We start from the raw sequence: 22,831 nt of genomic DNA, 5'->3' as shown, positions 1-22,831 counted from the left end.
AGCAGTCTCTAACAGGACCGCCCGCAGGACGGACGTGCGCCCCAGCAGGGGGAAGGGAGGCTCGGTGACCGGGCCCTCAGGCTCGCTGCCCAGCCATGGCCGCACAGACGCCCCCACTGAGACAGGGCGGCGAGGCCCCTGGGCCCGGGGTGGGGGGGCGCCCCCTCAGCCCGTGGTGGGCTCTGAGAAAGCACGTGCCACCAGCAGGCAGAGCCAGGGAGCACCACTCACCCCCGACCAACTCAGAAACGTCCGCCCGGTTACCCCGGACCGGGCCCCAGTGTGCAGAGCAAGGGCAGCCCCCTGGAGCCGTCCTTCCCAGGGACTCGTTAAGGAAGAGCTGACCAGGAGCAGCGTCACGGCCGTTCCATGGCGCTGGGCGGGGGGCCATCATCTGGTGGGCGGCTCTGCCCGTCCATCCGTCCCCCTCACAGCCGGGAAGGCCGGCGGCGGCTCCTCTCACACATGGGCCCACGCTCTCCCCGCCACGGCCCCTGCCTGGCTCCTTGCCTCCTGCGCTGAGTCCCAGAGGTTTCCCTGGAAAGAGCACGGTGAGCCCTGTGCTCCCGGCACTGCCCGGGGGCCTTGAGTTCCTCGAAGAAAACACGCCCCCGGCCCCGCGCTGGGCCTCGGGCATTCTCCCCCAGGCTGGCTCCTCTCCAGGCAGAGTTGGCGGCCTTTAATCCATCTGGAATTGCTCTGGAGGACTGGATCTGAGTCCATGGGTCTCTCCAGCAGTGATTGATCCTAACCCTTCAGGAAAGCGCGCAGTCCTCCCTGCCGCAGTCTGTGCAGAGTCCCCGATGCCGGGTCTTCTGAGACTCTCCTTTCCTGCACATCTTTGTCCCGTTCCTGTCACTTTAACAGCACTTCCTGACAGATGCGCTTCTCACTGAAATTCTTCTAAAATCTTCTCAGTTGTTTCCACATTTTTCTTACACGTTAACTGCTGTATCCTGTTGCTGAATTCCATGAAAAGTCTTGTTTTTGGGTTTAACCGGATTGATTCTCACACATACGAGTTTGAAAAGAAAGGACATATTTTAACAGATTATTACTAACAGTGCCGATGAGCAGTAATGTCGCTTCTTGCGTTAAAGTTAAATCTTCTGTGGAGGAGACACCCCGCAGGGTGAAAACTCGGGGAGGCCAGAGGGTCGACCCCGGGGAGCCCTGCGCCCGGGACCAGCCTCGCCCCTTACCCCACCCACCCTCCGGGCACCCACAGACGGTCGGCAGGAGGGCCCTGAGCCATCTTGAAAAGGTTAATTTTTTGCTGCTAAACGCCTTCAGAAGAACGCGCCTCAGAGAACCTGCATGGTGTCCCATCAGGAGTGGGGTGTGGCCCCGGGTCGCCCACTTCTGGGGGGCCCCGAGCTCAGCCCGCCCTCCCCAGGAAAGGAGAGGAGGCGAGCCCCCCCCACCCCCACCCCCCCGCCCTGCCTCCGGAGCCCAGCGGGCAGCTGGGAGCAACGCCCACGGGAAACACCACCTTGCTCTTTAAAAAGCCCCCAACCTGCTCCACTCACGGCAGCCCCCACGGTCCCCACCTCGACCACTGGCTGCACTAGACGGGGGGACAGGGGCTTCCCGTGCCCTCCAGCCTTGTGCTGGGCAGCCCCACCACCCTGTGGAGAGGCCCCGAGGCCCCCGGGGTCAGCTTCTGGCCTCTGACTCCCGCCCCGCCCAGGGGCGCTGCCTCCAAAGGAAGACCTGGGGGCGACCCTCAGTGCCCCGGGTCAGGGGGCCCCAGGTCAGGGTGTCCGGGTCAGGGGACTGGCAGCGAGTGGTGACCCCTGCAGGGACCTGGGACCACCTCCCGCCAACACATGACCTCATGCCACTCAAATGCCTCACTTTTCTTTCCCTCTTTGTATTTATTAACTTTTTAAGGAAAACTGAACCGAGGCAAAGCTTCCGCTTGATCTGCTGAAGGGAGGAAGCAGACGTACCTTAAATGTCACACACCTACACTCTTTGTCCTGATGGTCTGTCACCCTGTTTATTAAGAAGCCCAGGAGCAGGGTCCCCGAGAAAAGCCCTGAACTCAGGCAAACCCTCTGCCCTCGGCGTCGCCCTGCCGCGGTGTTGGTTGGCACATCACGTGTGAGCGCGGCGACGGACATGGCTCAGATGCAGGGACACAGGCCGGAGCACCCAGATCCTACACGTTCTGTAGCCAGTGTTTCTGCTTAATCTTGTTTTTAAAGAACCTGCCCTGTTCCTGCGGTGGGAAAGGCCAGGGTGCCACGCTTTCTGGGACCCCCCACGCTCTGGAAGAGGCCGGGCAGTGCTGGGGGGCCACAGCCCGCTCCTGCTCCTGGGGGTGGGGGGTGACCACGGCCGGGGGCAGAGGGATGTGCAGGGTCAGCCCGGGTGTGGGCTCTGGTCCCCACCGGGGCTTCCCCAGAGGCCCGAGGTGCCGAGCGGGAGATGGAAAGGCTGGTGAAGCGGGAGCCCGGCTGACGGACCCGGGGGTCGTCACCAGAGGACAGATGGACCCGGGGATCACCACTGGGGGACGGACGGGCCCGGGACCAGGAAGCGGGGTAAACAGCCGACACAGAACTGGGTGAGCAGACAACTGGCCCGTTTGGGGGTAATTTCCTTTTATACAAGATAACAGATTTCAGATTTACTATCGGACTGAATCAACTTTGAGAAGCTCGGGGGTTTGCAGGGAGAGAGGCTGTGTTGGGCAGCCTTCCTGGAACCCGGGCCCGTGGCTTCTCTCGTGACGGCCGTGGTGACTGGTGATGGATTTCATCAGCTTGTCTCGTCGTGTAATTCTATCATTAAAACCCTAAACTTTATCATATTTCCTTGCCCCGCTCCTTCTGCCGTAATGGCCCGTGCCCATCAATAACCGCAGCGTGGGCGTGAGATGGAGCGGCTGTCCGCCGAGGCAATTGCCAGAGAGCGGGCGAGGCCTACGCTTTTAATCTCAATATAGCACCGTTCGGACCAGCAGGAAAAAGAGTTGTTTTAAAATTAATTACCTTGTCAGTAGCTATTATGATTAAAAAGTGTGCCCACATCAATACCGCGTGCCTAATTCAGGAGCAGAGTCACAAGAAAGGCCATAAAAATCAATGGGTTAGGCCTTGAAGACAGAGGCTCTCTCCACTGACGGGTGAGCTCACTGCGTGATGCTCAGGCTGCGGGCAGGGTGCCAGGCGGGGCAGGGCGCGTCGGGCCCACCAGCCCGGCTGGACGCTGGGGCCCTCTTTTGGTAGTTTTAGCTGCTGAACGTGGTAGAAACCAACCTTGGGCCCGTCTCGGATCTGGGGGAGGCCACGTGCTCGGGTAGAACAACCTGAACAGCAAAACATGGTGGGAGCTTCTGACAACCAGGCTTCCCTCTGAGCCGCCTTCAACAGACCGACCTTCCTGGGAGCCACTCTCGGGACTGCACGCTTACTCTGCCTCGCGTGGCGTGTTGGCCCCCAGCATGGGCTGCGGGGGCCTCAGCCCCGGGGACAGTCACTGGCGTGGGCTGGGTATCCGCAGCCCCGGGGAGAGTCCCTGGTGTGGGCTGGGGGGGCCGCAGCCCTGGGGGACGGTCCCTGGCGTGGGCCGGGGGGACCTCAGCCCTTGCGGATGGTCCTTGGCGTGCCAGCTGCCGGCACACGGAGCCTGAGGTGGGGGCAGGGAAGGGGGGGTCCGGGTAACTGGGGAAGGACCCTCCTGTTGACAGAGCAGAGCCGGCTGGGCAAGCTCCCCCAACACGCCCACCCCTGGGCATCTGCCAGGTCCTTGCGGTTCACAGGCCCGAGGGGCCCGAGGGACCCGCCTGCTGTACCCGCTCCCCCAGCTGGCGTCTCCCGGGCCGGGCGCCCCGGGGACCCATGAGGGGTGCACGCCTTGCACAGCGGGCGGCCAGGCCGAGCCATCGCCGCAGCCCCAGGGCTGTGCTCAGGGTCCCCGCACTGGACACCCGAGCCCCTGGCCCTCACGTGGGGCGGACCTGGGGAGGCCATGGCTCAGAGCAGCAGGACAGAGAGTGCTGGGCCAGCCGCTGAGCTTCCAGGGGGCTGCAGCCATTCTGAAATGCCCTCTCTGGTCTCAGTCGGCTGGTGGCCGCAGCTCTGCTGTTGGAACGAGGCCTGAGGCCCCGCTAGGGGCAGGACTGTCACCCCGATTTGTATGTTGAAGCCCCAGTGCCCTCAAGATGGTACTGGAGAGAATTAAGGTCAAATGGGGTCGTGAAGGGGGCCTGGATTCAACAGGACAGGTTTCTGTGAGAGAAGAGGCCTGTGGCTGCTTCTGTCCTCCGAGGACGTGGCAAGAAGGTGGCCGGCGTCGTCCAGCCAGGACGCAGGCCTCCCAGAGCCGCAAGGATGCGCACGCTGCTCCAGCTCCTGGGCTGAGCTCCGTCTGTGCACAGACCGGCCCAACCACGGCACTGCCTCAGGGGCTGCAGGCCCTTCTCAGATCTCCGCAGGGCGTGTGCGTCTCCAGGCTGGGCTGCTGCAGGCCTCCGTGGGCCTCCTGGGCGTGCTGCCCGCTCGCACTCACTCTCACTCGCCCTTTTAACAGCAGGGTGACATCACACCCGCCTTTCTGCTCGGACGCCACCACAGGCAAGGTGTAGACACCCCCCTGCCTCCAGGGCCGCTGGGCTCCACACGCGCAACCCAGGAGAGAAGCACCGGGGGCTCAGGAAGCGGACCCTTCAGATCTGCAACACCCACGAACGCAGGCAGCAATGTTGCACCTCACTGGCCCTGGGGAGACGCAGACCGTCGTGCGGCCCGGCCTGGCTGAGCCGCGGGCCTTTGAGAGGCGTGGGCTGGCGGGGCCCCTGTCCAGCAGCAAAGGAGGGCTCAAGCATCCTAAACGGCGGCGAAGTAAGCAAGGCCAGCAGGTGGACGAGCACAGAGGGCGCTGCCTCGAGGGGCGCTGAGCTGCAGCATGAACGTGCCTGCGCCAGGACACGCCGCAGAGGGAGGGGTCGTACACCGTCCATGTGACGGTCCAGGACGTTACCTAGGACCCACTTGGAAGCCCGCACCCTGCAAACACACCACGGGGACATACAACGCTGCACAGCTGTGAACGCACACGGCCGTGCCCGAGCGTGCAGGGGGTCCCTGGATGCCAGGGACAACCCTGAACAGGGACAGGAGGGTGGGACGAGGGCTCAGAGCGCGAGCATGGGCCCCGGTGGCACCCTCAACTCCATGTAACCAGAAGGACACGGAAACAGCGGCGCAGGCGCACTGAGCAGGGCCCTGACTTCGCCTCCGCTGGACGGCCGGGGACCTCGCACGCCCTCCCGCCCGACGCCAGAAACACGCGGGGGCCCTGCCCTCAGGCCAACAAAGAGGCTGCCCATGGGCGCTGGGCTCCGACACGGGGACAGCGGCCGCCCAGGGGGCCCACCGCACAGGGCGTCCCGGCGACCTGCATCCTTAGCACGGGGCCTGCCCCTGCCTGGAGACCAAAGGCTTTATTTTCTGCCGGCTGGCTGGCGGAGCGAGCTCTGGGAACGGCCCGGAGAGAAGCCCTGGGACGCGGGCCTTTGAGAGGCTGACAGCTGACGGATGGCCGCCCGCAGGGCGACAAAGGCGGCTGTGTGGCTGCCGCGTCACGCCGCTGCTCCCTGGGAACTAATTGCTCGGAGTCGCCCCGGGCAGCTTTATTTTTCTGGCAATCATTTTCTCTGAATGCCCCAAAATGAGCATGAAACAACTCTTTTGACCGGACATAAAAGTTAAATGTCCCAATGTTGACCAAATTAACTTCAGCACTGTGACAATGGACTGTATCTGTGAGAAGACGCTTGGGACAAAGGGGCGCTTTCTGCCCGGATTTCACAGTTGTGATGTAAGATTGTTCCTGCGGACCTGGCCGGGCCGCACTGCAAAGGGAGACACAAGAGCCCTGTCACTTGTGGAAAAAAACCTCATTTCACGGCCGAGAGCTTGGGAGAGGCCAGGAAGGGCTGTGTGAGCTGGTCTCTGCGGCTGTGTTGACGCCCCAAATGCTACCCCCCAGGGTGTAGCTGTGTGCCTGACAGGGACCCTCCATGGGTACAAAGGTGCATGCAGCCCCCCAGAGGCCCAGGGAGGGTCCGAGCCATCCCCCAGGTGGATGGGACCCCAACCCCATGCAGAGGCCCCGACACCGCCATCCCCGCATCTCTGAGCCTGGTACGCTTCCCTAACTAGAGGTCTGTCTCCTCCTAACCTTTCAGAACAAGAGATTTCAAGCAAGAAATTATTGTGCAAAACATCAGTTGTTATTTGCCATAAAACCTGCCCTCTAGTAACACCAGAAAGCCTGTTTTCTGACGTCTGCAAGTTCACACATTTCGGACCAGAGCCTTCCTCTTGGGTGTTTTTCTTCATAAGTAGGTTCTCACTTTGAAATCATCTTTGAGTCACAGGAGAGTTGCAAGAATGGCATGAGGTGCCCCTCGGTCTTAACCCAGATCCCCCGGCCCAGCCTGCGGGGGACCGGGCCGCCCTTCCCGGGCCTGGGTGGAAACGGGCTTGTGAGGCCCTCTGGGGAGATTGAGCCGGGACCCCCGCACTGCCTCTCTGCGCCCACGTTGGCCACAGACAATGCTCCCAGAGGTTCCCAACGCCCTGAATGGGGCCCCCTTGGTGGCAGCGTCCATTCAGGGGCCAGTGTGGCATTGTGCTCCCATCGGCAGAGCAGAATGCAGTCTGCTGGTGGCTGCCAAAAGGTTAGCAGCCCCGATGAAAGGGCGTCCGTCACTCACCGCCACAGAGCAGCCCTTTGTGCGGGAGCCGGCCGCACCGGGAGGTCCGGACGCGGCTGGCTGGGCGCCCCACAGACGCCGTCCATGGGAACGCAGAGGCCGCTTCCCAGGGGCCGCGGAGAAGCAGCAGTTCAGGCCCTGACAGGCCCTGAGGCCACTCGCCTCTGCCGACCAACCGCAGCCTCCAAGAGCGGTCCATTCCCCGGCCAGCTCGGCCGTGCCCTGAAGGTGGCCTGGGAGGCCTATCCGGCCACTCCCGAGTCTGCCATGACTGCAGACTTGTCACTGCCTGTCCCCCTTCCCCTGGACCAAGAAGACTGTTCCAGTTGGGCTGCAGGCCGATGCCCCTGCGGGCTGACCGCCTGGAGCCTCAGCACCGACCCGGCTGTGCTGGAGCCCGGCTACCCTGGCCCCGAGCAGCGAAGGCTCGGGTCCAGCCTGCTGTCCCTGCCTCCGGCGATCGACACCCAGCTCGGTCCACAGCTGGACGCCCAGCCCTGAGGAGTGTCCACTGTGGATGCGGCGAGGGCAGGCAGACCCCCATGTCCCCCACATGCGGGGTCTCAGGATGATGGACGGACCTCGGGGACCACTGCCTCATCCCAGGCACAGGCCCTGGCCTCCCGCTCCATCCAGGGCGTGTCCCAGCCGAGCACAACTTGGGGTCCAGGCGGGCCGGCAGGGCCCTGGGGAAATTGGAGATACTTCCAACTTCCCAAGGCCAGGCGGGCTGGGCCCCCTGAGAGCGGGGGTGCTGTAGGGGAGGGCTCGCAGGTGCTGGGCTCTAGGAAACCAGGCCTGAACGGCCGATTAACCAGGGTGAGACGGCCTCTCCTGCCCAGACAACAGGGCGTTAGTGCCGATGCGGCGGAGGTCACGGGAGATCACCACGGACAGACGAGGACCAGAGGGCCCAGCTGGGGGCCCGGCGCACGGGCTCTGATGGGGCCGGGTGGCTGCGGGGGCCGAGAGCCGGAGCAGGAGGTGGAGCCCCCGTCCTGAAGACCACCGAGGCGGCCGCCCCTCTGGTCAGGGGCCCGAAGCTCTGACCGGGAAGCAGGGGCAGAGTGGGGAGGGAGGCGCCACTAAGCAGGCAGGGGGCAGCGGGCAGGGTTCAGGGGTCAAGGGGCAGGGCTTGTGCTTTATCATCGGGTCGACATGTGTCAGTTTTGTATTTTTGGTAAACAGAGGAAGGCAAGCTAGGACAAGGTGCAAAGCCAGCCTCGATCCTCCGCCGAGGCGGGTGGGCGGGGGCCCCTCAGCACCCACCTGTCGAGCACGTAGCCCAGGGCCTTGTGCCGGATCCCCGAGTACACGGAGGGGCTGGTCTCCCAGGCAACCAGGTTGGAAGCATCATGGAAAAGGTGGATGTTCACCAAGTCGAAGGCACTGCGGGGACAGAGACAGGAAGCTCAGGATGCGGGCTGGAGCTGCTGGGTCCCCTGGGCGGCCCCCTGCCACCCCACCCAGCTCCCTGGGCAGGTGCAGCCAGAATGCCCGGGGCAAGTTCTCCTCTGAGGTGAAGTCAGAGGAGACACACTGGACTCATGCACGCGAGTCCTCACACAGGAAGGACCCCCACACAAAGGTCACCACCAGCGGCAAAGGGGCCCACAGAGGGTACCAGGAACTTGCCTCAAAACAGAGGAGTGGGGGGGGTGAGGAGCGGGGAAGAGCTGGGCGCTCGCCCAGGCCTCAGCTCCCCACGCAGCTGGCTGTGCAGCCTGAGGCCCCCGTGTGGTCAGGGCTCCCCGTGGGGTCCCTGGCGGGACTGGGGGGTTCAGTTCACGCTGCAGAAGCAGCCCTGAGCTCACAGGCCCTGGAGAGCCTTGGGGAAACTCTGCAGCCATGCCTCCTGTGGGCCTGCAGGGGCATGGAGAAGCTGGGGGGCCCGTCACCCCCAGGAGCCCTGGGGCATCGCTGGGGCCTATCTGGTTCACAGCAGAGCAGGTGGGTGGGCTCCACGCCCCCTGTGGAGTTGGGGCCACCAGGCCCTGAGACCCAGCCTGACAGCACACGCCCCCCCCACTCCCCCCGGCCCGAGTACATGGAGGAAGCTCCAGCTCTCTGCTCCAGCCTGAGCCCAGGCGGCCCCCAAGCCGTTCCCTGGGCCATGGGTGGCAGCCGGGGGCCGGGTCAGCAGGCTGTGGCAGGCTCGGCTCCTCCCGCCCCAGAGCTCTGGGACCCCGCCCAGGGGACGCCCCGACCGCGTGCGGCCCCTGAGAGGGGGTTGTGAGGACGTGGGGGCGGTCCCGAGAAGGGGCCGCAGCGGTCAGCCAGCGGAGCACTCGCAGTGCAGAGCCAGGCGGGCACGCACACGCCGGCGGGTGCGGCGCGGGCTCCTCGAGGTGCCCCGTCCCAGCAGAGGGGTGGGGGCGCCTGACTTCCTGAGGGTCCCCCCACCCGCGCTCCAAGCGCTGCTGGCCGTGGCCAAGGGGGCCACCAGCAAGTGCCGGGACACGGCCTGGGCCTCTTGGCCACGCTCGGGGGCCCGGCATCGCAGGGCCCGTCAGCCCCGTCCAGCCGGCGGGGGGCCGCCGGGGCTGGCCGCAGGCGCTGTGGGGAACGTACCAGTCCGCGAGGCACCACCGCGTCCGGAGGAAGCCTTTCCTCGACCACTTGCACTGAAAGGCAAACAGGCCACACGGGTCAGTAGGGGATGGAGGGGCGGCCTCAACGGCTCTGGACAACACTGTGCTGGGACCACGTGCCACGGCGTCATTGCCAACTCTGACCCCCAGGCCACAGCCTCATGCTAGCACGGTCTCCTGGGACATCTGCCCTCCCAGGGAAGCCTGGGGCTGGTGCCCAGGAGGGGTGTGGGGAGGGCCCGTGTGGTCCCAACGCTGCGTCCAGGGCGGCAGGGGCTCCGGCCCAGCCCAAGGGCCTCCCCTCACCAACCCCTCATCCCCGCCTGCCCCCAACACCCAGACTTCACGAGGGGCTCCTCCCATTCCCGGTGGCTCCCGCCCTCTTCACAGCCTGGGCTGGCCGGGTCACAACGGTCTCGAGTCCGGACAAGCCCTTGTTGGGTTCCTGCCTCACTGGCCTCCTCTCTGATCACAGGTGGTTAGAACCACTTCGCCGGTCAGCGCGGCTGCTGTGGGACCGGGAGCCCCTGAGGCTGAGAACGGCACCCAGGGTCTCGTGGGAGTGGTCACCCGCGGGGGCCGGGGGCCAGGGCCGGTCCTCGGGGGCCCTTGCCCTCTCCTAGTGCCAGGGTGGGGGGCGGCGGGGGTCTCCAGGTGCACTGGAGGTTGGTGCCTCCCCTGCCCCGGGCAGCCTCTCTGGAGAACCAGTGACTGACCCTCCATCCAGGACCACCGCCCCTGCAGAGAATGGGAGGTGGTCACCACCACCCCGCTGCCCTCGGGCACGTCGGGAAACTGGAAGCCGCAGTGCAGAGCGGCCCTGCCTCAGAGGCCTGGCTTCTGGGCTCAGGGTGAGCCTTCGGAAGCAGGACCAGGGTCTGGACCCCCGGGGTGGCCTGCGGTCCGCACCCACATGGAGTGGGGCCGGGGTATCTGTGCACAAGCTTCTGGACACAGATGCTTGCTGCACACGGAGGCAGGCTGCGCGGGCGGGACTGGGGTCTCCCCTGCCTCCCACCGTCCCGTCCACCCTGCTGGGCGCCCTGGCCATCGCCGCCTTCTCCAGGCCCACAGCGTCCGGGGGTGGCCAGCTGCCCCCCGGCGCCCACCCCGACTCTCGGAGAGGCCCTCAGCCCTGGAGAGGAGACCACGGCGGTCGGGGGTGGGGGCACGTCGTTCAGCAGACAATATCAAGTGCCCGCTCAGGTACCCTGTTAATAGGATTCCTTTACCAGCAGATGGATTGTGAGCACAGGCAGCTTCATCTACTAAAAGACGCCATAAATCTCGGTGAGAAAAGGGAGGCTGCGGGAGGTTATCAGCACACAGCCCCCGTGAAAGGCCCGCCTCAGAGCATTAGCGGGATTAATTCATCTTTCATAAGAGCTCGGAGCGGGCTCTGTGATCTATGGCAACAACCAATTTCTCACTACGGGCTTGAGGAAAAAAAAACGTCTCGGCCCCAATCGACTACACAAATCTGCTTTTTAAAAATGGTCTCGCATTATCTGAAGTGCTGCTCCCAGAGGTAGTGTTTGAAACGCATGTTGAGCCAAAAGAACCCGTAAATCAGCGGGGAGAGTTCTGTTAGTTTTAAACACGGTGGGCTGTAATTATTTGGAATGGCATTATGCCTCCATCATGGTAATTACATTTAGATTATCCTTAAGCGGTGGTAATAAAAGAAAGAGAAATCAGTCTTACACTAATTCCCTCCCCCAAGTGTGTGTGAACGAAGCGGCGGGGCGGGCCTGCCCACACAGCAGGAGCACCTGCCGGGGGCCAGCCACCCCCACAGGACCCCAAGGGCGGGGGCCTCCACTAGACACATGGCCCTGGGGTTTCTCACACCTGAGAAACCCCAGACTATCGACAGAACAGTAGAAGCACGTGCATTTTTCTCAATAAGATTTTCCTCCCGTTAATTCATCAAGACGAAAGGAAAATGAACAAGTCCTGGAAACTCAGAGGACGTCAGACCCAGCAGAGCACAGACGCAGGCGATTCCATGGGGTGGAGCGGAGGCCCCAGGCTGGGGTCACCTCGTCCCAGCGACACAGTGCCGCGATGCAGAAATCTGGGTCCCCACAGAGACACCCCGCCTCCTTCCCCCTTAAACACTCTGCCCTCTGCCTGTGGTGGGCAGGGGGGCCCCGCGGAGCCCGCAGCCCCTGCCAGCCCCTCCCTCAGAGCGTGTGCATGTGGGGGGGGACCACGGCTGCGCCCCTGATGCACCTACCCATCCAGCCACCGCCTTAGCCCCCATCACGCCCCCGGGGCTTGGCGGGAGAGAAACGGGGGGACCCCAGGCACTCTGGGCCTGGAGAGAGACTTGGGGGACCCCAGGCACGCTGGGGCCTGGAGAGGGTGCTCTGCAGAGCAGAGCAAGAGGGTGAGGGGTGCAGGCACCCTCAGAAGAGGCCACGGTCCTGGAAGGGGTGCAGGCCGGGAGGCGGGCTGGGCTTGCAGAGGCTCTGGGTCAGGCGCCAGGCCTCCCTGCAGGGAGTGGCCCCATCCATGGGGCTCCTCGGCCCGCCCAGGAGGACGCGGTGACCGTCGTGGATGACCTTCTCTGAGGACTGCCCCAGTCTCCGGCCGTGAGCCTCCGGTGACCTGGCTCCAAGACCACAGGGCAGTGAGAGGACCCCAACCTCCGAGTCAGCTGCAAGTGATGGGGACGAGGGGCACTGGGGGGTCAGCTGAGTCTCTGGAGTGACGGGGATGTACCATGCACGTCCGCTTTGGGCCGGGTCACCAGGTGCGTCCTTCCCTGGTGGGTGTGGAGTGGGGCGACATCCTGGACACCAGGCAGCCCTTGCGGGGTAGCGGCACCAAGAGGGAACCAGGGGGCTGGGCACCAGCAGAGGCTGCCTGCCAGCCCAGGTGCCCCCCAATCCGGGGCCACACTTGCCTCGGCCTGTCACAGTTCAGGGCTCGAGTGCCGATCAACGGAGAAAGTCGCAAACAAAGATATGGAGCTGCTTGGGTGGGGGAAGGGGGGCTACCTCAAAAACTCCCCACCCGGCCCTCAAGTCCTCGCCCCATGAGGCCCTGGGCCCAGCGCTGCCCACGGGCCGTCCAGCCCCTGCCCTGACCAGGCGAGGTGCCCTGCCTTCCCTGCTGGGTGCACAGACCCCGGACATTGCCAGGGGTGTCAGGGTCCCCCTGCAGAGAAGCTGCTGAAATACCAGAGCCTCCTACTTGGCCAGTTCAGGGCTGTCCCTTACCTGCCCCCTGGAACCCTGCAAGCTGGCCCTCCTGCTGTCAGAGGCTGGGACCTTCCCTGTGGTCCTGCAGACCCCTCCCAGCCCCCCCACCCCCAGCTGGCACCATTTCCACTGCAGTCCCCCGTTACTCTCAGGACGGGGCCAGTGCTGGCTGTAGGGGAGCTAGGGGGAGTCTGGATTGGGGTGAGGCCAGGAGACCTCTCAATCTGACTTCTTGTCAGCCTTGTTCCCGGGAAGCTCAACCACCCTCCTGCTGAACGCGGCTCTGGCCAACGGCCCAGGAGGACTGCAGGGCCCATCGGCTGGGCTGCATGGGGAGGGGTCAGGGGAGGGGGCACCGAGGAAGGAAGCTTCCGGATCTCCCCCTCCACGCCCTCCCCAACCCACAGGGCAGAGGGGACAGTCTCTGGGGCAGGGACTGCGGCGGGCGGGGTGGCCGGCTGGGAGGCGGCCCCTGACATCAAGTCCTTGGCGGGGACAATGGATGGGGAAGCTGTGCCTGGCGGGACGAGGGGCTCATCCTTCATGGAAGCAGCCACAATTCCTTCACCGCAGGAGCGGGTCATAAAGCAAGTTAATAAAGCCATGGCCTTGCTGAAATCAAGTGCTGGGTGCAGGGAGGGGGCGGGGGGCGGCGGGTGGCGATGCTTTTCCAGAGTCGGGGGAGGGGGCGGGGTGATACCCAGCTCTCCACACCCCCACAAGCTTCACCAGGTCATGTCCCACTCCGCATCCACAGGCCCCCAGGGAAGGTGATCCGTCTGGGTCAACCTGTGGATTTCACCGTTAGGAGGCTCCAGAGACGCTGGTTATTACAACATTCTCTAAGAGTACTGGGATCCAAAATTGTACGCGCAGTGTAATGGAGGCATAAAAATAACAAAACTGTACAAAAGTGCCTGAAACGCCCAGGAACCGCGCCCAGGCTTTCTGACTGTGTCCAAGCAGTGGTGAGAACAACCCACACCTGCCTGTGCTTCCAGAGTGCGGAGCTCTGCGGAGCAGGCACCCTAGGGCTTTCCCTGTGGAAGTGCGGGGGCTGCTCAGCACCCTGGGGCCGGGGAGAGCCCCCAAGGGTCTGCGCCCCACGCCCCAGTGCTCCCGTCTGGAGCGTGCCTGACATGCACAGCAAGGTTTGCTGGGAGCCCCAAGGGACAGTCCTCCTGCACCCTCGGGGGAAGGGTCTTCTGCCTGGGAGTGACGATGGCTGGAGGACTCATCTGCTGATGTCAACCACGGGTTCTCCAGCCCTCACCCGAGGCCACCCGCCAAACCCACCGGGGCGGGACCTCCAGCAGAGCAGGACGCCAGGGGCACAGCAGCACGGGGGTGGGGGGGACGTCCTGTTGTGGAGTGTGACGCGTTCATGGCCCCGGCCCCGCGCTGGGCTGGCCGCCCCGGCGGTGACCTACCTCAGGGAAGTAGTCCTGCGGGAACTTCTCCTTCTCCAGCATGGGCGTGCTCTCCAGTGTGTCTGAGTAGATCTCCTTGCCGGTCACCTTCTTGTACTTCTTGGCTGGAAGAAGGCTCAGGGTGACCTCAGTTCTGCACCCCACCCCTGGCTCAGGGCCAAGGGGTCCCGCGTCCCACCCGGGCAGCCCCGTGTGGCTGAGGGCCTCGACCCCGGGCAGGCAGCTGCTCCTGGGGGCCCGGGGCCCAGAAATTGCCATTCCTGCAGCTGGACCCTGACCCTGGACTTCATCACCCTCGGAGCGCCTGGCCTCAGGTTTACGGGGCTAATTCGCTCCTCTGAGCAAAAGGCTGCATTTAAAAGGGCTGTGGCGCTACCGTCCGCTCACGCTCCAGATAAATTTATTTAATAACATTGATTTCCTCGGGCCATCACTCACAGCCAGGGAAGGGGAGTCCTTATGTGAGACCGGGTTGGGGCACAGGCAAGGTGGCCGGGAGCTCTGGGCCCGCTCCCCGCCCGCCCTGTATCCGGCCGACCCCTGCACACCCAGGCCAGGATCACTCCCTTCACAGACCATTGTCCCTGCGTCCACTGCGGGGCTAAACGCAAGCTTTCACTGGGCTGCAGGGGCAGAAGGCTGTGAGCCCTCCCCACATGCCAGCAGGGAGCCTGGCAGCAAGAGAGCCTGCTGAGACTGCCCCAGGGCGCCCCCACCGACTGCGGGGGTGTCACACTTTCCCTGCTCCCAGGGGGACGGGGGTAGGGCCCTGGGGTGCTCGGGACAGAGGACAAGCCATCCTGCCAGAGTGCCCCTGGGGTCTGGCCCGGTGTCCCGCGAGCAGCCCCAGCTGCGCTTTGTGGAGCAGGGCCTGCCCCCCAAGCCCAGGGAGCCCAGGGACAAGACGAGAGCCCCCTCCACCGGACCCGGGGCAGGGCTGCGCGGGTCCTGCCGCGCCTCTGACCTTGTCCCCAAACCAGCGAGCCGGGCCCTTGCCTACGGGCGCCTCTGCACCTCAACTGACCCCCCAGTTCCCCACACCGCGGCCTCTGGCTCCCCACGACCCGGCGCCTGGGGGAAGCTAAACGGACAAGGGCCCAGAGAGGCCCGAGCCGCCAGGACGGAGGAGGAGTCTGCTCCAGAACGGGAGCACGGCGGCCAGAGCGCAGGACGGGTAGGGTCAGAGTGGGGGAGGTCAGGGAGTCCGAGGAGCAGGGCGGGGCTGGGCCAGCTCGGGGAGCCAGGGGCAGCCTGGGCCCCCACGCCATCTGCGGAGGGCACGGGCCACGTGGAGGTCCGGCCCCGAGGCTCGCCGGAAGCAGGGCGGGGCTGGGGGCCGTGGCAGGAGGCTGTTCTGCTGAGATGAAACCTGGGTCCCTGAGGAAAGAGGAAACTGGGGAGGGGTGGGTAGGGGAAGGCCTCGGTCTTTCTTAAACAAATAAGATTTTATTTTTAGAGCAGCTTGGGGATTACAAAAATTGAGCTGAAAGTGGAGTGTTCCCGTCCTCCTGGTGGCTCAGATGGTGAAGAATCTGCCTGCACTGCAGGAGACCCAAGTTCAGTCCTTGGGTTGGGAAGATCCTCCGGAGAAGGGCACGGCTACCCACTCCAGTCTTCTTGGCCGGAGAATCCCAAGGACAGAGGAGCCTGGCGGGCTACAGTTCCCGAGGTCACGAAGAGTTGGACACGGCTGAGTGACTAACTCACTTTCATACCTTCCCCACAGCCTGCGTTGGGGGGCTTGCCCGTGCTGGGGGTCCCGCCAAACGCAGACATCACAAATGCACAGATCCACCACTACAGCCTCACAGAGCACTTCCGTGGCCCTGAAACCATGCCCCACCCAACCCGGTTCAGCCAGCCTCCCTTTTGCTGCCTCCACAGTGGGTGGCCTTCCCCAACAGGCCACGATCCCTCAGGAACACACGCTTGAGCTTCCTCCGTGAGTTTTTGTGTCTTGATAGTCATTTTGTTTTGCTGCTGGGAGATATTCCAAGTCTGGACAGCCCACAGTCTGTATACTCTTTCATTTATGAAGGACACACTCTGGTTACTTCCAGTTTTTGCTAATTATGAAAAAAGACGCTGTAAACATTTCTGTACAGGTTTGTGTGTTGTCATTAAGTTTTCCATTTGGGTAAATGCCAAGAAATATAAGAGTGTGTGCAGCTTTGCAAGAAATTGTTGAGCTGTGAACCACAGAGGCCAGACCGTTTTGCTTCCCCACCAGCAAAGATGGAGACTTCCTGCTGCCCCACATCCCGCCAGCGAGCCGGCAGATTTCAGGCATTCTCACAGGGGTGTGGGGGCTTTAACCCGCATTTCCCTGACGGCATATGATGTTGGATAGCTTTTCATCATATCTGTGTATCTTCTTGGGTGAGATTCTGTTCAGAGCTTTTGCTGTTCAGTCACTCAGTCTTGTCTGACTCTTTGTGACCCCATGGACTGCAGCACGCCAGGCTTCCCTGTCCATCACCTACTCCCGGAGCTTGCTATCACTCATGTCCATTGATTTGGTGGTGCCATCCAACCATCTCATTCTCTGCCGTCCCCTTCTCCTCCTGCCTTTAACCTTTCCCAGCATCAGGGTCTTTTCCAGTGAGTCAGTTCTTCGTATCAGGTGAACAAACTGTTGGAGCTTCAGCTTCAGCATCAGTCCTTCCAATGAATATTCAGGATTGATTTTCTTCAGGACTGACTGGTTGGATCTCCTTGCAGTCCAGGGGACTCTCAAGAGTCTTCTCCAACCCCACAGTTCAAAAGCACCATTTCTTTGACACTCAGCCTTCTTCATAGTCGAACTCTCACATCCATATATGACTACTGGAAAAACCATAGCTTTGACTATACAAACCTTTGTTGGCAAAGTAATGTCTCAGCTTTTTTAATAATACTGTCTAGATAGCATATTCAAAAGCAGAGACATTACTCTGCAAACAAAGGTCCGTCTAGTCAAGGCTGTGGTTTCTCCTGTGGTCATGTATAGATGTGAGAGTTGGACTGTGAAGAAAGCTGAGTGCCGAAGAATTGATGCTTTTTGAACTGTGGTGTTGGAGAAGACTCTTGAGAGTCCCATGGACTGCAAGGAGATCCAACCAGTCCATTCTAAAGGAGATCAGCCCTGTGTGTTCTTTGGAAGGAATGATGCTAAAGCTGAAACTCCAGTACTTTGGCCACCTCATGTGAAGGGTTGACTCATTGGAAAAGACTCTGATGCTGGGAGGGATTGGGGGCAGGAGGAGAAGGGGACGACAGAGGATGAGATGGCTGGATGGCATCACCGACTCGATGGACATGAGTTTGAGGAAGCTCCAGGAGTTGGTGATGGACAGGGAGGCCTGGCATGCTGCGATTCATGGTGTCGCAAAGAGTCGGACACGACTGAGCGACCGAACTGACTGAGCTGAGAAGAGTGCAGTTGGACGGTAATTTGAGCATTCTTTGGCACTGCCTTTCTTTGGCTCACTTTTAAATTGTGTTGTTTTCTTATTACTGAGTTTTAAAGAGTTCTTTTTTATTTGGATAACAGTCCTCATGTGCCTTTTCAGATAGTCTCTCCCAGTCTGTGGCTGGTTTTCTCATTCTCTTGGCAGAGAGAGAGCATGTTTTTCACTCCAGTAAACTCCAGCTTACGATTACTCCTTTCATGGATCATGCTCTTAGTGTTGTATCTAAAAAGTCATTACTAAAGCCAAGGTCACCTCCGTTTTCTCCTACGTATCGCCCAGGAGTTTCATGGTTTCACGCTTTGCAGCTGGGTCTCTGGTTCCTTTTGAGTTAATATTGTGAAGGTGGTCACCTCCGTTTTCTCCTACATATCGCCCAGGAGTTTCATGGTTTCACACTTTGCAGTGGGGTCTCTGGTTCCTTTTGAGTTAATATTGTGAAGGTACAAAGTCTGTGAGTAGATTCGCTTTCCGTGCTTATGGACAGACCCCAGCGCCGCCTGTTGAGACGACCGTCTTTGCTCTATTTTATTTGTCTTGCTCCTCTGTCAAGAAGCAGGTGACTGTGTGTGAGGACCCACGTCTGCTTGCAGTTTGCCGTTTGGTCTGTTTGTTCTTCCAGCAACATCTCGCTGTTCTGATTGCTGCAACTTTATAGAAAGTCTTGAAGCTGAGTAGTGTCAGCGCTCCAGTCTCGTTCTCCTCCTTCAATACTGGGTTGGCTATTCTGGGTCTTTGCCTCCTCTCCATGTAAACTTTAGGATACATTGGTCAGTACCCACAAAACAACTTTCTGGGACTTAGAACAAGCTTGTGTTGAATCTATGGATCAAGTTGGGAAGAACTTGACAATACTGAATCTTCCTATAAGTGAACATGGACTCTCTCTCCACTTACTTGGGTCTTCTTTGATTCCTTTAATCAGATTTTACAGTTTTTCTCATGCAGATATTGCCCATATCTTTTAAAAATAATCTAATCTGTTTATTTGTGGCCGTGCTGGGTCTCCATTGCTGCACGGGCTTCTCTCTAGTTGCAGTGGATGGGGGTGCTCTGGTTGAGGGGCACGGGCTTCTCACGGTGGTGGTGTCTCTGCTGTGGAGCGTGGGCTCTAAGGCCTGCGGGTTCCAGCAGCGGCAGCACAGGGGCTCAGCAGCTGCATCTCCCGGGCTCTAGAGCGTGGGCTCAGCAGGTGTGGCACTTAGGCTTTGTTGCTCATGGCGTGTGGGGTCTCCTCAGATCGGGGGCTGAATGCGTGCGTCCTGCACTGGCAGGAGGAGTCTCTACCACTGAGCCGCCAGGAACCCCAATGCTGCACGTGTTTTGTTGGATTTATCCCAATGCTGCACGTGTTTTGTTGGATTTATCCCAAGTACTTCTTTTTGGTATGTGAGCTATGTTCTTAATTTCGAATTTTACTTGTTAAATGCTATCAGTGAAACCCTTGACTTGTGCTTATTAACCTCATATCCTGCAACCTTGCTTACTGGTACTAGCTCTGCTGCTACCGCTGTTGATGTTGGTTCCTTAGGGTTTTCTATATAAACTAGTCACCTAAGATGTAAGACAACATCTTCCTACCAATAAGACTTTTATGTCCTTTTCTTGTCATATTACAGTAGCCAAGATTTCTAGTGTGATGTGGAAGAGAAACGGGGAGAGTGGACACCCCCACCTAGATACTGGCCTTAGGGGAGCAGCACGTGGATCTAGTTTTCCGCTGTCGAGTATGAATAGTACAAAATCTCTGCAGCTGTTCTTCGTCAAGTTGAGGAAGTTCTCCTCTAGTTGTAGTTTCCTGAGTTTTTATTATAAATGGGCGTTGTATTTTCTGAAAAATTTTTTTCTACATAGATTGATATAATCATGTGATTTTCTTTTTTAGCCTATTGATGTGATGGATCACACTGATTGACTTTTGAATGGTAAATCAGGTTTACATACCTGGAATAAATCTGAATTGGTCACAGTGCATAATTTTTCTTATATGTTGCTAGTTTTGAGTTGCTAATATTATCAACATGTTGAGAATTTTGCTTTGTATGTTCATGAGAGATGCTGGCCTGTAGTTTTCCTTTTTTGTAATATTTTTATCTAATTTTGGTATCAGGGTAATGCTAGCCACGTAGAATGAATTAGAAAGTTTTCTCTCCGCTTTTACTTTCTGGAAAAGATTCTAAAGAATCGGTATAATTTCTTCCTTAAATGTTTAGTAGAATTCACCAGTGACAGCATTTGGATCTGATGCTTTCTTGCTTAGAAGGTTATTAAGTGCTGACTGAATTTCCTTTAACAGATAATTCATATTATCTACTCCTCCTTGAATGAGTTTTGATAGACTGTATCTTTCAAGGAAGCGGGCCATCTGAGTCATCAAATCTACAGGCGCAGACTTGTTCACAATATTCCCATATTATCCTTTTAACGTCCACTGGATCAGCAGTGATGGCCCCTCTCTCGTTTCTGATATTCACGTGTGTCTTTCTTTGTCAGCCTGGCTGAAGGTCTGCCGATTTTGCTCCTCATTTCAGAGGCGGCTCCCGGCCGCGCTGACTCTGCACTGAGCATCTGCTCTTGGCCTCACTGCTGCGGGCTCTGAGGCTCGCTGCTTCGCTCTTGGTCTCACCGCTGCGGGCTCTGAGGCTCGCTGCTTCGCTCTTGGCCTCACCGCTGTGGGCTCTGAGGCTCGCTGCTTCGCTCTTGGCCTCACCGCTGTGGGCTCTGAGGCTCACTGCTTCGCTCTTGGTCTCACTGCTGTGGGCTCTGAGGCTCGCTGCTTCTTCTCTTCTACCTTCTCTGGGTCTCACTTGCTCCTCTCGCCCAGGTGTGACAGGAGGCTGAGGGGAGGCTGGGGCTGTCTGTCTCCCTCCTTGTTGGCTGGGCCTTGATCAGACCCCAGCCGGCTGGACTCTAGTCAAGGGCTTTCCTTGCGGTCAGGCCTCTGGGAGACCTGACAGAATGCTCTGGGCATTTCAGAATTGCTACTCTCCCCTCCCCTGCCAGAGGCATGCAGGGATTTCCCTTGATCTTCATCCCAGGAACCTGGTGGGGCTCCTGGAGGCCAACCCACAAAGGGGGGCCAAGGATGGCCACCTGGGGCCACCCTGCCGTGACCTGACTGCTCAGTGGCTCTGCCTCTCTGGCCTGCCAGCCTCCCCCGAGCCTGAGGGGCAGCAGTCTATCCTGTGGCCTTGCTCCTCTGAGGGGTCCACGGAGAGTCACCTATTTTCAGCTGGTTTGGATCATCTTTTCTGCGAGGCTGAAGTGACTACTTCCTCGCGCGTCACGTGTCGGACCAGAAACCGGAGCCCCCTTCATCTGTCTCATCTCAACTTTCTAAGTAGGAAAGTATCTGTTAAAATCCAGGCTGTTTGCTCTTTAAAGTGTGTTCAAACTGCACAAATCTGGATTGCTTTTGCTGAAGCTCAATTTCAGGCAGAAATGCAAGTCTTGAAGAGCAGGGAGTGGGGGAGCGGGGGCCGGTGGCCACGCCTGCCTGAGACTCTGGCCGCGCCCACCGCTGTGGGTCGGCAGGAACACCCGCCAGGCTGAGCCAGGCTTGTCTGCTCAGGGCATGACCACCGCCCGTGTTATCACAGTTCTTGTCGCTGATAATGTGGAGGTCTTGCTGGAGTCGAATGTACATCTACGGTACAGCTGTAAACAGGCTGTGGGCTAGCCAGGCTCCTCATGGCGACTCTGACGCAGTGATACAGCGTTCCTGCAAAGCTTACTTGAAAAGAGGAGAACCTTAACAGAGGTGGCACCTGTAGGGCCAGAGGCGCAGGTTCGTTAGAAGCAAAGCCCTTCTGCTGCAGCCACGCCAGGAGCCACTGTGTCTGCCCTCCTGCCACCCCGCTCACAGCCCCACAGACATGATATGACGTCCAGAGTCTGAGAGAGCGTGGGGAGAGCAGCCCGCTCCCACCAGGTCTGCTGGGCCGCTCTCAGCCCCTCAGCGGGGCAGAGAATCTGCAGGCGATGGCCTGGTGAACGCCTGCCGCTGGGACCCTGTTCTCAGGCTGATGGAGTCACTGCTTCTCGGCCCGTGGGCGCGCTCTGTCTCCGGAGTGAGCAGAGAGGATGACTCTGAATAGACTGCGAGGCAGGCCGCTCCCACAGTCCTCACACCTGGGAAGCATCGCTGAGGCCTGTGATCCGGCTCCACGGCCCTGGTGCAGCTCAGAGAGCTTGACGCTCAGCATGCGGAGTCGAGCCCGCCTGAGCGGTCAACCCACACGCACCCTGCGGGCGGCCGGCCCTCAGACCGGGGCAGACGCACAGCCTCCACGCGTGAGCACTGGGGGCCCTCGGGAGACGCACAGGGCTTGCCCAGTGAACAAGGGTGGCATTGTCCACTCCGGCACAAACATGCTCTCGCTTGCTCGTTCCTGAAACACGCTGTCTGGCTGTGTTTTTCATTTTTTTCCCACTTTCTCACATTTGACAGGCACAGAGATACAAACCGTTCCCTTCTCTTCTTTATTACAGGAAAACCAGAGCCCCCAGCCTGAGCCATGAGGGCTGGCAGGGGTGTGGCCCGGGGGTGGGCTGGCCGGGGCCAGAGGGGAAGCCGTCCAGGGCGGTCTGACGATCGAGGCTTCAAAGACCCAAAGCAGGCGTCCTCCCAAGTCCCTGCCGAGTGACAGTGGCAAAGCCTTGATCAAACCGGACCTGCGGCCCTCTCGCAGGGACACTGGGCGGAAGGGGCCGGGAGAAGCCAGACCACGGGGCAGCGGGCAGGGTCCAGCAGGACAGAAAATCCCAGAGGACATGAAGGACAGCGTGGCATCTTACCTTTAAAGTCAAATTGGTAGATGTTTTTTAAGGATTCGTGAAGAAAGTAAAAGCTTCCTAGCGCCTGCAGAGCAAAAAAAGAAACCAAGTGAGTGGCCTGAGAAGATTCTAAAGCAGTTTTGCGTGAAAAGGCGAGTCCAGCTCGTGGCGGCCAGTCATGGCTCCTGAGCCTCCACGGCCAGCACCAACACCTCCCGACCCGGACACCTGAGCTCCGGCCTCAAGCCAGGCCCCCGCGCCCGCCCCGCTGCCCACATCCGCTGCGGGGCCCACCCTGCAGGACGGAGCTGCGGCCACCCTGCCCCCGAGCCCCCGGCCATGAGCAACACCACCAGCCGCCCGTTGGCGCCAGGAGTGGCTCTGGGCGACCAGCTCGGCCCAGCACCCCTCTCAGGAGGCCAAGTGCAGGCCCGGGCGGGGCGGGTCAGGGCACCCAAAGCCGGAAGTCGCTTGTTTACCTGGAATTCAAACTTCACTTGGGGTGTGTGAGTGCACGTATGCATGTGTGTCTGTGTGTGTGATGGGGACTCAGGCGTGTGGTCAGTGGCTGGGGCTCCGCAGGCACAGAATAAACAGCCCACATGCCGCTCGCCCGACCCCAGCCGTCACCAGCTGCCTTGAACTC

General features: G+C 60.4%; 1 protein-coding gene across 2 annotated transcripts in view; it reads right to left on the bottom strand.

Moving 5' to 3' along the window:
* Positions 1-22,831, bottom strand: part of INPP5A (inositol polyphosphate-5-phosphatase A) — a 145,964-nt gene that overhangs the window by 26,308 nt on the left and 96,825 nt on the right. For both annotated transcript variants that reach the window (XM_055560676.1, XM_055560675.1), the window contains exons 5-8: positions 22,207-22,270; positions 13,961-14,064; positions 9,302-9,354; positions 8,000-8,119 (exon numbers count right to left, since the gene is read on the bottom strand). In XM_055560676.1, the coding sequence (XP_055416651.1) occupies positions 8,000-8,119; positions 9,302-9,354; positions 13,961-14,064; positions 22,207-22,270 (341 nt within the window). The remainder of the gene's footprint in view (positions 1-7,999; positions 8,120-9,301; positions 9,355-13,960; positions 14,065-22,206; positions 22,271-22,831) is intronic.

This window comes from Bubalus kerabau, chromosome 22 (assembly GCF_029407905.1).
Source record: "Bubalus kerabau isolate K-KA32 ecotype Philippines breed swamp buffalo chromosome 22, PCC_UOA_SB_1v2, whole genome shotgun sequence".
In the NCBI taxonomy this organism is placed as follows: domain Eukaryota; kingdom Metazoa; phylum Chordata; class Mammalia; order Artiodactyla; family Bovidae; genus Bubalus; species Bubalus kerabau.
The sequence above is the reverse complement of the archived record's forward strand: the minus strand, read 5'-3'. Positions and strand labels throughout refer to the sequence as shown.